Raw genomic sequence first — 15,598 nt, forward strand, 5'->3', positions numbered from 1 at the left:
AGGTGTGCAGAGCGTGGGAGGAGCAGGGTGCAGCACCAGGGCGCAGCACGGCTTTCCTGCTGACACCGGGCTCTGCCCCCGTTATCGTGTCCCCTCGCCCCACCTCGGTGAAGCACAGGATGTATGATCGAGGCACCCTTCTGTGCGTCCTGTGGGAGATGCCATCTCCTCCCAGGGCATTGCGCATTGGGCTCTAGTAACCTTGAAAGCAGAGCTGGTAACTCTTAAAAGCGTGCGACTCACCAGGACGTACTGCTGCAAATCTCTTGGGCAGGAGCTGAGCACTTCCCAGCTCCCGCTGCGCCCTGCTGCCTGCCCCGTGCCCTCCCCAGACACCAAGGCTCGGCTCTCGGCCAGGACTGCTTGGCCACAGCAAAACCCTGCCGGCCCTATGGCCGCTGTGAGGGGTTACAAAACACACACATTTACATCTCTATTTTCATTGTACACCTGAACAGAAAGCCTGATTCCTTCACCACGCGGGCACAGCGAGAGGATGATCGTTTATTGAATAAGAAAAATCATTGCTGTCTGATTAGTTCCACTTAAACGTACAACATCTATTCTTAGCATTTGCTTGCAAGCACAGGGATGTGGAAGACGACACCAACCCAGCTATCTGTCAAGGGCAGCACCCTGCCAGAACCTGTTGCCTCTTTTAAATCCCAGGGATAAGCAAATAGGCTTTGCCAGCCTCCTCTAGCACACTTAAATATAACTGCCCTTAGCTAGATGAATACACGTAGAAGCCGTGACCTGGGTCACCAGGAAACGACACAGTTAAATATTCCCTCCCAGGCTATTTCTGGGCAGGTGAGGTGTGCTGACGCCGGGCAGTGGGCAGGGGCTGCAGAACTGCCTCCAGGGGCCGGCAGCTCGGCTCTGCCAGGAATTTGCTTCCCTGCGCTCCGGTTCCACTGCCCTTGGCCTAGCACGGTTTATTCCGTAACTCAAGGAAGGTCAACATAACACCTTATTACGCTTGCTAAAATGAAAAGTGAAAATGGTTTGTTATAGAGCAAATCAAGCCTGTGGATTTAAGGAACAGAGCAAAAACCTCCCTGAGCTCTAGCACCTAGCATGACAAAAGCAACCTCCCAACCACTGTTTATTATTTCTCTGGTTCTGTGCGTACAAGCATGAACTATGGAGTCACTAAGAGTCTTCTTACAGATGCTCTGACTGCGTGAACTGTGTCCAAAGGAAAGGTGATTCATTACAGCGCGTGTTACAGGATGACCTTATTCGAGAGCCCAAGTTCCACCTTTAGTTTTTGAATCTCCAGGAATAGTTTTTGTACTTCCAGCAGAGTTCTCACTTCCTCCATGGGCACACCGCACTCAAAGGCCGCTTTAATATCCCCAACCTCTTCACAAATATCAGCCTCTCCTTGCTTCTTCTGTAAAAAAGCGGAACAAAAAGCAGAGACAGGCGTGTATGATTGCACGGCGGTGGACGGAGAGCCAAACACTGCAGCTCTGAGGCCGCGTGTCTGCCCAATTTGCCTTGCATTGCCCTAACGCAGCCTGCATCCCACAGCATGGCCATAAAGCCAGAGCCTTTAAGAGGTTCAGACCATATTTTTTTTAGATCAGGAATCAGGCAGCACTCACCCAGAAACTCAGACCATGACACTTACACACTTGGGCAGCGGTGTCCACTTGCCATCAGCCAGGCACGTGGCTGTCCCGGTGTCTCTGAAAGCAGCGGGTCCTCCACCAGAGAAGTGGTACCCATGGAGGCACTCGAAAGTAACAGTTGTGTTTGCTAGGTACCACGTTTTACTGTCCCTGGCGTTTTTCAGCCTTCCATTGACAACTTGCGGTTCCGGACACTGAACTGAAAGTAAAGCACACAGCAGAGGGCAGCACAGCCGGGGGATCATCGTTACGTTGGTGGAAAAAAATATGAAATTAGTGAAGAATGAATCAGTGCAGGTGAAATTAAGTCTACAGAGTCACAAAACCAAACATTAAGGCAAAGTTACACCCCCAGGGTGTGCAGGAGGGGTTGACGAAGGGCAGAACAGCCCTTGAGGGGAGAAGGCACCAGGGGAGCTGCAGCAGGAGGCAGCACCGTGCCGTGCTGCACCCCGATGCCGGACCCACCTGGGACGCAGGAGGGCAGCGGTGGCTGCCAGGTGCTGTTGGCCGCACACCAGGTCTCAGCATCACCACGCAGCACGAAGCCTTCATCGCAGGAGAAGCGCACGGACACCCCGTAGGGGAACGTGTGTGTCGGCGGAGCCATCCTTCCGTGCTCGACATCAGGCCTGGGGCAGCGAACCACTGCGGGCAGAGCGCGCACGGCTGCGTCAGGCCAAGTGCCCCGGGACACAAAGCGGGGCTCGCCCTGAGCACTTTGGGGCACCCAACGCAGGAGAACCAGCATCTCCTCTCCCCATGCCAACCCCAAGGTGCTGAGCTCACGCCACAGGGAAGCAGGAGGAGCCGGCAGCCCTGCTCCAGGTCCCCCTGCACACCCAGGTCCCGGCGTGACCCCATGGGGAAGCGACTCACCCCTGCACTCCGGGGCAGGGCCGCTCCACACCAGGTTCTCCCCGTCGGTGGAGGTGCAGTAGATGGACTCATCCCCGATGAGGGACAGACCCACAGCACAGCTGTACTTCACCTCCGATCCGTAGGGGAAGAGGTCCGATCTTGAGGCCGTGTGCTGCCCGCTGGTGATTTGGGGAGGGGGGTCACAGACTGCAAGAGAGAGGAGAAAAGAAAAGTTAAGCTGTTTTTCAGCCCGTCACCAGGTGGAGAAGTGCTGGCAGTACCAGGAGGAGCCAGGTCTCTGTGTTATGCTTGGCCAGGCTCTGCTCAAAGTCTCCCAGCTCCTTGCCAGGTTCAGCCCCAGCTCTGCCGGTTCTCCCAGATGGAGCAGCCACGCACCCTCACCCACCAATCCCACACCCCAGTGTGGGTCTCCATCCCCTCCACTCCCTTGTGATAAAAGAGCCTGCTCATAAACTGGGTCAGGGATTTTCCAGCATTATAAACCCTTTGAACAGTCCTCTAAGAAAGTGGCTGCAGGCTCGTTACACAGCACCTTGATTACAGTTTTGCTAGAAAGCATATACATTAAAACCATTTAATGCTGTGACTTGGACCCCTTCTAACACGGCCTTCTCCGATCAGAGATTTCAGATTTATATCATTTTTCTAACTGCTCTTCCCCAGGAGATGCAGTTCCCAGCTCCACCCCAAGCAGACACCTCCCGGACTCACCCTTATCGCAGAACGGAACAGGGGGGCTCCACGTCCCATCAGACCCGCACTGAGCCCTCCGGCTGCCCCACAGCACATAGCCAGGGTCGCACTGAAACGCTGCCTGGCGCCCGAAGGTATACTTGGCGTCCTTCACATTGATCTCCTGCCCGTGGCTGATGGTGGGGTTCGGACACTGCACCACTGAGGAACACCAGCATCAGAAAGGTTCTGGGGATGGGGTCTCACAGTGCTCACAGGACACATCCACACCAGGGTGTTCCCCATGGGGGTGGCTCATTAACCCAGGGACCCTGCCAGACGTCCCCAGCCAGCCCTGGCGTGCTCAGGGACTGCAATTATGGGATAACAGCCATTTCTCTTGGAAGGCAGAGCTGTATGAACCCCGCAATTAGCTAGAGATGGCACTGGAGGAACGATGTTACTGTCATTGTTTGAAAGACTAAATGATTAGAATGAGATTCAGATATTTCTTTTCATCCATGCCACCCATTGAACGGCACAATTATTATCACTGAGAGCCAAAACACTGCTATATAGCGCTGTGCCTTGTGGCACTGCACTGCTGGTGGGCATTTAGAAAATGATGGTATTCCCCACCATTAAATAGCTGCTTTGCTGGCGAGGCAAAGAAAACGGGGCACTTACTCTGGCAAAGCGTTGGGATTGAGGACCAGGTGAAATTTTTGAGACAAGTAATTGTCGGAGATACTTCAGGGATCATAGTGTACCCATTTCTGCAGAAGTAGGTGACGGTCGAACCGACCAGGAACTCGCGCTGAGGGCTTCGGTCGGCGTAGCTGAGGGCAGGAGGCGAAGGGCAGCGACCTGGTGCCGGGGCAGGGAGGATGCTCAGAGCCACCGGGGCTCCCCGGGACCCACCGGGGATAGGGCTGAGCCCTGCCTCTGGCAGGACCCATCCCACCCCAACACACTTTTAGCAAAAGAAGCTCACAAAACGACACACAGGAGATGAATTAGGGAGAAGAGGAACCCACACGTACCTGGGACACAGGCAGGCACCCGTGGCTGCCACCTGCCACTGGACAGGCACCGCACGGTGCCGGTGCCCGCGGGGACGTAGCCAGCATCGCACTCGACCATGGCCGCGCCGCCCGAGGTGAAGTTGTGCACGGGTCTCAGCCGTCCGTGTGCGATAAGTGGGACCTGACACTGCAGCTCTGCAGAGCAGAGGACAGACAAGGACTTTGTGGGGGTGTTTTTACTGATCGCAGCTGCGGTCACTGCACTCCCACCTGGTGAACTGATCAGGGTAACAACTGCAGCAATCGGGGCAGAGAGGTTAAGGGTTAACGAGCACACCTGAGAAGCTGTCATCACCAGGACTGCAGAGGTGTAGCCCTTCCATCGCTCACAGACAACCGATCTCTATTTCTGCCTGTTCCTAACACCACTTGCTCCGGCAGCTTGGGGTATGACCACGCTGCATGCCCTGGGTGGGTGACCCCGCTGTGCTGGAGCCCTGCCTCCAGCTTTAAGGTAAACGAGAGGCTCACAAACAACACTTAACCTCCAACCTGTGTGTCCATCACTGGTGCCCAAACAAAAACCTTCTTTGGCTACTGTACCTGCCACGAGAAACATCCTGGGGCTGGTTACAAACTGTAACAGCAGGGGAAAATTAAAGGTGGATAAAACTGGGGTTCCTTATGCACCAGCATACCTGCCCTCGATACCCTACCCAGGCTTGCACTCAATGGAAAGTCCCCATACCTGCTTGTTTCTTCCCCAGGTCTCAGCTTAGGTATCTGCACCCCAGTGGTAAGGTTTGGCTGGGGCAGGAGGCGTCTGAGAATCACCACGAGTTAAAGAAAACAGCTGCAAAGCGGTGCTCAGCTGGGGGCAGCGGCTGCACAAGGCAGAGGAGGCAGCGGGGAGCACTTAGCACAGCAGAGCAGTTTCCTATAAAGCCTGTTTTCAAAGGAAATGTCAACTTCCAGACAGAAACTGCGAGTTATTCCTCTTCTGAGGGTCATTAGCGAGCAAACTTCCACTTCTCACGCCTGCAGCCAGCCTGTGGGATGCACGACAACAAGGGGCCAGCTGCCTTCAGGATGTCTGCAGGCTACCTCCGTGCTTATGCATCAGCCTCGCTCCTGACACCACTCAAACTGCAAACTATGACCCTTGTAATTAAATGATACAGACTATTACCTCTTTTTGAGTCTCCCCAACTTACCACCATCTTCATCTTGAGCCTCAGAACATCAGGACATCCTCTGACCCTGGCAACAACAACTCAGCTACCACACAGATAAGTGAGCCCCCGGCTGATGCGCTCACTGCAATGAAGTCCTGAGCTTCAGCCCGTGAGAAGCTCAGCAGACAAAGGACCTGGCCCTGGGCTACCCCGGAGACAAGCTGATAGCCCCCGAGCTGCCTTACTTCGCAAGGGCGCGGGCTGGGGGGAGCCAGACTATGGGAAAACATTTGGGAATTTTGGGTGGCTCTTTGCGAGCATCCAGAGGCGCAACTGAGCGGAGAAATGCGCAGTTAGCAGGAGCCGCTGGGCTCAGGGCAGCTTTGCCAGAACATCAGAAAGAAATCAGCAGCGCCTGCAGCCAGAGGCGGGTCTCCTGCTGAACTTTCCTGGCCTGATGATTCCCCATTTGACTGAAAAGCAAAGCTGAGCCATGGAAGCGTTGGAATCGGGCAGGGGAGCGACACTCACCGAGACTCCCAGCGGGCTGCAGCACAAGCACTGCCACTGCCAGCAGTGGCCCCATCAAGCCGCGAAGCGCCCGCATGGTGCAGGAGCTGCTGGGCGAGCACCGACTGTGCCGGGGAAGGCAAGGAGCCCCGGGGAAGGGGAAGCAGCTGTAGGAAGTCGGGGCCAGGCCAGGCAGCCACGCCGACAGCACGGTGGTGCTTCTGTCCTGCTCGGGGTAAGGGCTGCCCACCCTGCATCCTCCAGCGAGGCTGTAGTAAGGGAAGGAACGCCGCTCTGCCTTCTTCCCCAGTGGGCACAACACAGAATAAAGCTATTTTGTGGCTAGAGCTGCTCTGCACCGTGCTGGCCTTGTTTCTGGAGCAGAAGGAGCTGCTGATGGGCACGCAGGGAAGAGCTGTGTGTTCCCTGTGCCTTTTCACCTGGACCCAGGAGGGGCAGTGGGACAGGCAGCAGATGGCCTCGCACACCCTGTTCCAGGCAGCCCTGTGCTTGGGAAACAGCAAAACTGTGTCTGAGCAAGCAGAGAGTACGGAACGTGCCCTTGCTTTAGTGCAGAGAGGACAGAGTTATTGAAAACAAGACGCAGTTGTCATCAGAACTGCAGCTTTATTTTAATCTGGCAGAGAAGGAATACTGCTCCGATCACAAGATCCATGTCAGTGGAGCACTTCCCCTTTGCTGGACAGTGCAGAAATTAAACTGTAAAGAAAGAAGCAGCTGAAATTATTTGCAACAACTGCTCTTGGTGCAAGGGGGGACACACAAAGAAGCAGCAAGTGGCACTTCTGCTCCATCAGAACTGTCCTGCTTGGGCTTCTTGTTTTGCTAGAAAACAGGCTATGAAGATTTCCTCATTGTACCAGTTCTGAAGGCTGTAGATAATTGGGCAGTTAAATACTTGTTCATAGCAATGCACATAACATATGTGAACAGAGGCTAACAAACATACCTAAAAGTAAAGCTTTAAAGTGTATGAAGTGATGTACAAACCTAACCCAGTGAGCTGTAGCAGAATGAGCCAAAAGACTTTCTGACTCCTTTTCTGGAAAAAAAATAAAATCTATTCCTTCACCAACTTTTTTTTTTTTCTGGTTACTTAAGTATTAGGGTGAATTACAAGGTCATACAAAATCCTCAGTCATCACGTTATTTGTCACGCAAAGGAGAAGGTTCTCATGAAATCAAGCAGCCGTGGTAGTCAGCTCCTGCTTCTGCTTCCCAGCTCCTTCTCCAGCTTCTGGATCTCCAGGTACAGCTTCTGCACCTCCAGCAAAGTTTTCAGTTCAGTCAGAGGAACGCCGCACAGGAAAGTTTCTTTGATTTGAAGAATCTTCTGGCATGTGAGAAGCGTTTTCTTTAAAAGAACCAAGACAGAGGGCGTGAGGCTACACGGCAGGGACCTACGCAGGACGCATCCCCCTCCTAATGCAGCCCCTCCACCGTGCCAGCCCTATGGTAACGAGGCACATTAATGAAGTCGGACTGGTGCTGTTCCAGGCTACGAATGGGGCAAAATGCAAAGCCTGGGCAGAAAGTGGTACTCACACACTTGGGTGGTGGTATCCACGTGCCATCAGCTGAGCAGGTGCTTGGAAAATTTTGTGGGCGATAGGGATCAGTCCCGCATGGGCTGTACAGGATGTCATTCACCTTGTACGTTCGCTTATAGGAGGGCCAATTCATACTCCCTTCAGTCTGTGGCACGGAACATTGAACTGGAAGGAAAACAGTTGGCAAAAATGATGTAACAGGAGGAAAAAACGCCCTGCCAGCTCCAGGGCGGTGGATGCGCGGTGCCGGACCCACCTGGGACGCAGGAGGGCAGCGGCGGCTGCCAGGTGCTGTTGGCCGTACACCAGATCTCAGCATCACCACGCAGCACGAAGCCTTCATCACAGGAGAAGCGCACGGACACCCCGTAGGGGAATGTGTGTCTCGGCGGAGCCATCCTTCCGTGCTCGACATCAGGCCTGGGGCAGCGAACCACTGCGGGCAGAGCGCGCACGGCTGCGTCAGGCCGGGTGGTGCCCTGCCCCGGGACACAAAGCGGGGCTCGCCCTGAGCACTTTGGGGCACCCAACGCAGGAGAACCAGCATCTCCTCTCCCCATGCCAACCCCGAGGTGCCGAGCTCACACCACAGCCTGCAGGGGAAGCAGGAGGGGCCGGCAGCCCTGCTCCAGGTCCCCCTGCACACCCAGGTCCTGGTGTGACCCCATGGGGAAGCGACTCACCCCTGCACTCCGGGGCAGGGCCGCTCCACACCAGGTTCTCCCCGTCGGTGGAGGTGCAGTAGATGGACTTGTCCCCGATGAGGGACAGACCCGCGGCACAGCTGTACGTCACCTCCGATCCGTAGGGGAAGACCCCTGATCTCGAGGCCGTGTACTGCCCGCTGGTGATTTGTGGAGGGGGGTCACAGCCTATGAAACAACGGGAATTGATACAAAATAAATAAAACTTTAAAAAAATGTGTGATTGTCGCATTCAGGTGAGACCCAAATCAGAAATCAGTGCAGGGGTCAACTTCATGCTTGTAAGAACAAAAGCACATGTAGGGTCACTGCCCAGCTTCTTGCTGGCTCAGGCCCCAGCGCAGCCCCTTCCACCACCCATGATTTCTCCTTGGCGATGCCGCTGCTGAGCTCGTACCTTTGTCACAAAACGGCACCGAGGGAGTCCAGTTCTGGTCAGCCTTGCACTCGATCTGCTCGTCGCCTCTGAGGACGTAGCCTTCATCACACGTCATCGTCACGCGGGTCCCGACGCTGTAGTCGTTTTTGCTCTTATAAACCTCTCGCCCATGGTCAGTAACGGGCTGTGGGCAATGAGGTACTAGAAACAGAAGAAAATAAAGGATTTCATGTATTTTCAGAAAGAACTCCAGCGAAGAAGCTTTCTGTGGAAAAGACAGCTATCATCATCTAAGGCTTGTAGATTTCTGCACACATTTTTCCAGTGCTGGTAGCAGACAGGGACACCGTACAGTGACCCAAATCTTTGCGGAAGGCAGAAATCAGCAGTCAGCCAGCCAACACGCCCCACCAGCTGCCTACCTGAGGTGCACTCTGTTACTGCCGGGTCCCACGTGCCTTTGTTTGTGCACCGAAGCACAACGTTGCTGCCATAATCCCGGATAGTGTAGCCTTCATTACAGCTGATACTGACGGTGTCTCCATACATGTATTTGACGGGTTTATACCACACATTTACAGGCCTTGCATTCCCGACTACTGGATCCGGGCAACTAATTTCTGAGAAATGCTGAATATTAGCAAGAGAGAAATCATAGCAAAGGCTCTGTAAGACAAACAAAGGTCCATTTTCTGACACTCCTAGAGGAAGTTTTATTTTCTGGGCGTACACAACCAGTCATCACATCCTCCCACAATAGCTGACGGGCAAGGCAGGCCCATCAGGAGCTCTCCTGGACACACATTCCTCCTCCTCCTCCTCCTCTCCTGGGGGCCCTGGCAGCTGCTGGTGGGGCAGCACCAAGCCAGCCCATGCCTCAGACGTGGTGGTAAATGAAGCAGGTTGCAGACTATTTATTTGGGAACGGTTTTGCCCAACCACATGGGAAATGAAGCTGAAGGGACGTGCACTCACTGTTGCAAGAAGAGGGAGCCTCACTCCAGGTCAGGTCTGCCAGGCACGTAATGTGCCGCGTGTTCTGTCCGGGGCTGAACTCGTAGCCCGGCTCACACTCGTAGGTAACCACAGTACCAGCAGGGAACAAATTGCCTGCGAGTCTCGCTTTAACAGCACTAAACACGTCAGGAGGGTCATCGCAGCTGCCTAGGAGTGAAATCAGCCATTTGAGGACGTTGCCAGCGATAAACCAGTGAGGCCCGTAACAGCACGCAGAAAAGAGAATTTGGGGAAAAACAGGGGCTCACGTTGTTCTTTGAGATCCACTTAAGGCAATTGCCTGAGTTCAGTGATGCTGGAGAGTGAATGCAATGGAAATAAATGAAAATGTACAAAGAGTTTCAGACCATGCAGTAATTTACACTACTATGTTATAACGAGGTGAGATCTAACAAAGTTTATACTATGTGAGGCTCTGCCCTCACCTGCCAATGAACTTTAAAAATATTAAATATAGAAAGGTCAGCTTAGTTGCTTTGAGTTCTACTGAGAAATGCTCACCAGCCTGAGCAGGACAAGACTCTAGCTTTTGTGGCCCAAAGTTGTAAATTCCTACACCTACGTTCCTATATCCCATTCCTCTATCATCTCCAGCATGCTGCCAGGAAAGAGGAAATCAAAAGCCACCGTGGCACAACAGATTTGCTAAGGAATAAAATAAAAAATAAAGTAAAGTGAAGTAAAGGGAATTAAAGTGAAGTGAAGTAAAATGAAACAAATAAGTATGAAAAATGAAGTCCTGCCGGCTGACGCTTGGAGGCTCTGCTGTCAGCCCTGTGCGGGTCGGGCACTCACTGCGCTGGCAGAGCGGCAGCGGCGGCTCCCAGCTCCCGGCCTCGCTGCAGGTGGAGGTGTCGCTGCCCTGCAGGGTGTAGCGGAACTCGCAGTCGAACACGACGGTGTCACGGTACGTGTACTCGGCCCTGTACCCACTCAGCAGCTTCCCGTTCTCAATCTGGGGGTGCTGGCAGCCCACCACTGCAGAGAAACACCAGCGCTCAGCCCGCGGGCAGCCACGCTTACAGGAGAGATTATTAAAAGCATTTCTTGTAGCACACATTTGTGAAAAGGGATGAAAATGGACAGGACAAGGTAGCAGGCTGACACGATGTTTTTGAACTCTTAATTCTATACTACAGCGTTTTATATTTATTTATTTATTTATTTATTTATTTATTTATTTATTTACACGCATTTATTAAGGCAAAGCACAAGAGCAAAGGAAAGGCAGCAGGCACCACAGCAGATTTCTGAATTCTTTGCAGGCACCCTGTTTCTTCCCAAAGCTCAGATAAGACCCAGAATCACAGAATTGTAGGGGTTGGAAGGGACCTCAAGAGATCATCGGGTCCAGCCCCAAAGTCCCCAGCCCCAGCTGGTGCTGCTGCGGTGCCTGGGCACTTTGCTGCTCACCTTTGCACTCCGGGGCTGGCTTGTTCCAGATGCCGTTCAGGTTATCCACAGTCGTGCAGAAAATCGAGGGATCCCCCACCAGCGAGAAGGCTCTCTCCCCCCTGCCAGCAGAGTTGCAATGATAGGTGACAGAGGATCCGTAGCTGAAGACGGTAACGTCGCCTCCGTTGTGCTCTCCGTTCTCTATTTTTGGAGGGGGTGAACATGGGATTGCTAAAAAAAAAAAAAAAAAAAAAAGGTGAAAGACTCCTTTTAATCAAAGGTCTGGTAAAAGAGAAGTTGAAATACAATGAGTGAGGGGTCAGAAATTCAAGGCAGGTCCCCTACGTGCCAGGCCCTACTCAGCAGAGCTCTGCCTCGCAGCTGGGTGGCTTTGGGGTAATCCCTCTTACGTGCAGCTGCCTTGCTTCGACTTTTTCACAGGGTGACACAGGAATAAAAACACCAAGAAAAAATGTTTTTCCAGGCTTCACCAGGCCATGAATTATGAAAGCCCTCCATGGGGTGAAGCGACTGCTTCTCCTTGCATCCCCAGTACCATCTAACGAGCAGCTCAGCTGGGGGACTTGACTTACGCTCACAGAAGGGAACGTCTCCATCCCACGTAACTTGCCCATTTTTAAGCACGCAATGAAGTTGGGAATTTCCGATCAGTCTGTACCTGTGTGAAATAGAGGGGAGGGAATTTCTTGTCAAGCTCAGTTTTGATTTTTTTGATTTTACCTAAAACATCAATAGTAGGATTTTTTTGGCTTTGTTATAATCCAAGCTGATCAGAAATTTGCCATCAATGCCTTTTTTTTTTTTTAATGATTTTTTTTTTTTTTGACAAAGCAAAATATTACATGGTTTCCATAGGAAAATGTCCATTATTTTATTTATTATCTGTGCAACATCAAGATGCAGTTAATGATGGCTCATCACATTTGCACCTGGGAGATCTCACACTTTCCTCTCCCGTCCTTGTTGTGAAAGAGGCAGGGTTAGAGGTGGCCCTGTCTCACCAGGCATCAGCCCCAAGCAAACTAGCAGAACGGTCGGTAGCAGCTGCAGGAAAACTACAGCGGTGTGACCGATTCAGAAACACGCTTTCTTAAATAAGGATTCCCCTCTGCAGGCTGCTCAGCTGGCTGTAACTATCAGTAAAGCTCTGACTTCAGTACTGATGTATTTCCTTCAGAAAATGTTGGAACATTGGGAAGGGTTTAGAAAGGCCCTGGAGAGCTGGAGTTTGGGAAGAACTGCCTCAAAGGATGAGGTTAAGAAAACTCATTCTTCAAGTTTTCAAAGGAAAGTTTAGGAGACACTTTGATTGCAGTCTGCAATTACATACGCTAGTACAAGGCTTCTGCTAGCACGAGCTATCACCAGGGAGGACAAATGCCTTTTTTCCTGGTGCCTGACTTGTAATTAACGGTGAGCATGAAGAACCAAAACTGCACCGTGTGTTGGACTCTCCTTTTGGGTCCTTAAACACAAATCGGAGGAGTTTCCAGGCAGCGTGTTGTAAGTCAATCACGACAAGCTGGCTTGATAGCAGAGCCCGTGCTTTAGCTCTGCAGCCACTATTGTACAGAAAGTTGGACTGGGCATCACCTCGGGGTCACAGGGACCTGTGCCCTGAGCACTGCTGGCTTACCCCATGTCGCAGGTGTAGTTGGCTATTGAGCCAAAGGTGAACAGCTCCGTTTCCACGAGTCTGCCATTGGCCAGGTCTCCGGGGTAGCTGCATTGCTTGGCTGAGGGACAACAGGACCGGGGTGAGGGCTTTGGCTCCTGAAGGAGCAGGAAAATCCAGCAGGAGAGCAGAAGACCCCTCCAATATTTAACAAGGGGATGGACGACCCTCACGCCCTAAATCCTACCCTGTATCACGACCTGCAGTCAGCCTCTGCAGCCTAAGGGAGGTTGCAGGACCTCTGCCAAGCATTTCTTCACAGCTAAAGGGTTCTCTTACTGACAGTTTAAAAAACTTGTTTTGAACTAAGAGTTACTAAGTGCCTGAGCAGAAGAACCTGCCTTTGAATATAGTCAGAGTCAATGGTCAAAGGCAGCAGATCTCAGCTCTTGCCACCGTTGCTGGTGCTCAGCAGAGCACTGCCGGTGCTGTGCCACCCTCGCTCAGCTCCTGCCACCCCACACAGCCCCTGGGATGCTGACAGCACCTGCACAGAATCAAAATCAACTGAAAATGTACTCACGTGAACAGAAGTCGGTCGCTCCTTTCCACCTACCATCCTCTCCACAAACAAGGCTGGCCCGGAACTTACTTCTCGTGTAACCTGGTCGGCAGGTGTATTCCACCTTCTCCGAGTAGGAAAATTTGGTGATGCGCTGGTAGCTCTCCTTCAGTTCTGCGGATGGGATACGTGGCGGAGCATTGCAGGAACCTGCCAGCAGAAATACCTTCAGAAAGATGTGGGGAAAAAAATGGGAGTTTGGGTCTGCCTTGCTCTGAAGGTCCAGGCGAGGAGGCTTTGGTGGCCTTAACACCCCTTAAAGCTAGAGGCAAAGAGGAGGAAGGGAGTCTGTGACTCAGGACAGCCACCAGGGAAAGGGAAGGAGCATCACCCCCGGTGTTCTTCGCTCCTCACACTTCATCCAGCAGTTTGAAAGGCTGGTGCCAAAGTCCAGACTAACTGCTCCCTATCTCCAAACCAGTGCCCCTTTTTAAGCTAGAGTGACCTGACAGCCGTTCTGCACAGGAAAGAAAAAAAGGCTGAGGAGGATGGATTCTGACCAGATCCCTGAAATGCAAACAACGAGGAAATGAGGAGCATCAACAGTTTGTGAACCTTGGGAAACAATTTCCCTTTGAGGGAGCTCGGTTTGTCTGATGGACTCTTTCCCCTCTTGCGTTCACTTACCCTGCACGGCCACAACGAGGGCAGCAGCGAGGAGCAGCCTGAGGACAGCGGCACGGCCCCTCGGCCTCCCTGCCCCTGGAGCTGGCATCATCCTCATCCCAGCCTGCAGACGTTACCACATTCTTTTTCTAGGCCAACTACCTGTGAAAAATAGCAGAGGGGGGGATGAAGTTCTGTCTCCATGCAGTGCCCATAGGGCAGGAGGGAACGAGGAGCTGCAGATGCCCCAGCAGGGGACAAGAAGCTTGGCAACAGCCCCTCACTGGCAGCACGGGAACAGGGAAACCAATTGTGGATGCTAAGCATCCCGTAGGCTTTCCTCCGCTAGTCCTTCATTCACGTTGTGTGAGAAGCTTTTAATTAAAATTTTTAAAAGATGGGAAAAAAAAAAAAAAAAAAGCTCCACTTTGATTGTAACAAATACTTCATAGCTTGTTGGGTTTACTTAAGAACACTAAAACCAGTAAGAAATTCTTTTTCTTCCCAGCCAAATAACCAAATTAATACCTGCAGGGTCATTTCAATTCATTTATCCTTCCAGAAAAATTACCTTGAAACTTAACTTAAGGACAAAACATTTTGCTTTAGCAATAAATCTCCGGGAAGCAAATCCACAGGTAGGAGAAATCCTCCTGCTGTAGTCAATACAATCTCCTAGTAACAAATTACATGCAGAGAAAGGAAAAAATACCTAAGCAGAAAGCTACAAGCATATGCACAAAAGGGTTGCGCAGATTGTCACATTTTACCAGTTGAAGTAAGGCTCCGAAGCATGCAAGTCATTCAGGAGACTGCTTTACGAAACAGAATGTAAGTACAATTTGACTAACCTGGCTGTGCTGGCGATCAGGCAGAACCCTCTCTAACTTCCTCTAATTTCTAACTACCCGGCATCATCATTTATGAACCTAAACCTTCCCAGCACTGTGCCTGCCTTCCTTCTGCAAACCAGGCAGCCTTTCTTGATGCTTTCTACATTGCACAGGCTTAGACCAAAGGTGACCCTTACAACCAATTAGTAACTAAAAGAAAGGAAAGCACCTCTTTCTAATCAGCTTGCATCCCTATTTTTTCCACCGCTTCGCCCTAAACCTGACACTTCTGGCTTTCCCTCAGTCCTTACCACAGCTTTTGGCTGAATTCCTTCATCCTTGTGCCCGCTGGAGCTGCAACAAAACTCCAACACAGCTCCGAGAGCAACAGCACCCGAAGCTGGGCGGCTCAACTCATCTTACCTGGGGGTCCGTCAGTGGGGGAGCCGACCAGCCTGGGCTCCTTGGAGGCACAGGAGCGAGTTCCTCACCGCTGCCCCCGACACCGGGCAGTGCCGAGCCGCGGGAAGCGTCGCACTCTGCAGACACTGGGCTTGTGCCAGCTCGCCTATAAATTATTAACTCTTCCAAGCACGAAGGAAGTCGTTTGTTCAGCCTACAAAACGAAACACTGTAGGCAGCTGAATGCAGCCCACTCGGATGGTGAAATCGTTTGCTTTCTGCGCCCAGCTGCCAGCGCTGCGCTGAAATGATCTGGAGGTGAAGGCACCCAGAGCCTGGCACCGCTCCACGGCCTCCTCGAGAGGCTCACACCAGCTCCACCACGGCTCGTGCCTCCTGACCCAAAAGCCTCACGGCCAGCCTCAGAATTAGGGTTTCCTCAGCCCTCTCTCATCCCACTGAAGTCACAGTGGCCAAAGAGCCAGCACCGGGCTCAGCAGCGCTCGGGGCCCCAGGGAGTGCGCAGGTC

The 15,598-nt window shown here is 52.3% G+C and overlaps 1 protein-coding gene across 1 annotated transcript in view; it reads right to left on the bottom strand.

The window, feature by feature from the left end:
- The window catches only part of CR1 (complement C3b/C4b receptor 1 (Knops blood group)), a 63,833-nt gene extending 48,326 nt beyond the window's left edge, over positions 1-15,507 (bottom strand). Inside the window, exons 1-14 of the mRNA XM_072028641.1 lie at positions 15,091-15,507; positions 13,856-13,996; positions 13,190-13,378; positions 12,628-12,727; positions 11,564-11,649; positions 10,989-11,201; positions 10,371-10,553; positions 9,534-9,722; positions 8,981-9,178; positions 8,577-8,759; positions 8,159-8,347; positions 7,732-7,911; positions 1,640-1,839; positions 1,231-1,399 (exon numbers count right to left, since the gene is read on the bottom strand). Coding sequence (XP_071884742.1) covers positions 1,231-1,399; positions 1,640-1,839; positions 7,732-7,911; positions 8,159-8,347; positions 8,577-8,759; positions 8,981-9,178; positions 9,534-9,722; positions 10,371-10,553; positions 10,989-11,201; positions 11,564-11,649; positions 12,628-12,727; positions 13,190-13,378; positions 13,856-13,952 — 2,176 coding nt within the window. The 5' untranslated portion in view covers positions 13,953-13,996; positions 15,091-15,507. The remainder of the gene's footprint in view (positions 1-1,230; positions 1,400-1,639; positions 1,840-7,731; positions 7,912-8,158; positions 8,348-8,576; positions 8,760-8,980; positions 9,179-9,533; positions 9,723-10,370; positions 10,554-10,988; positions 11,202-11,563; positions 11,650-12,627; positions 12,728-13,189; positions 13,379-13,855; positions 13,997-15,090) is intronic.
- Between the last annotated feature and the right edge of the window lie 91 nt (positions 15,508-15,598).

The sequence above is a fragment of the Anas platyrhynchos genome, chromosome 27 (genome assembly GCF_047663525.1).
Source record: "Anas platyrhynchos isolate ZD024472 breed Pekin duck chromosome 27, IASCAAS_PekinDuck_T2T, whole genome shotgun sequence".
Lineage (NCBI taxonomy): Eukaryota > Metazoa > Chordata > Aves > Anseriformes > Anatidae > Anas > Anas platyrhynchos.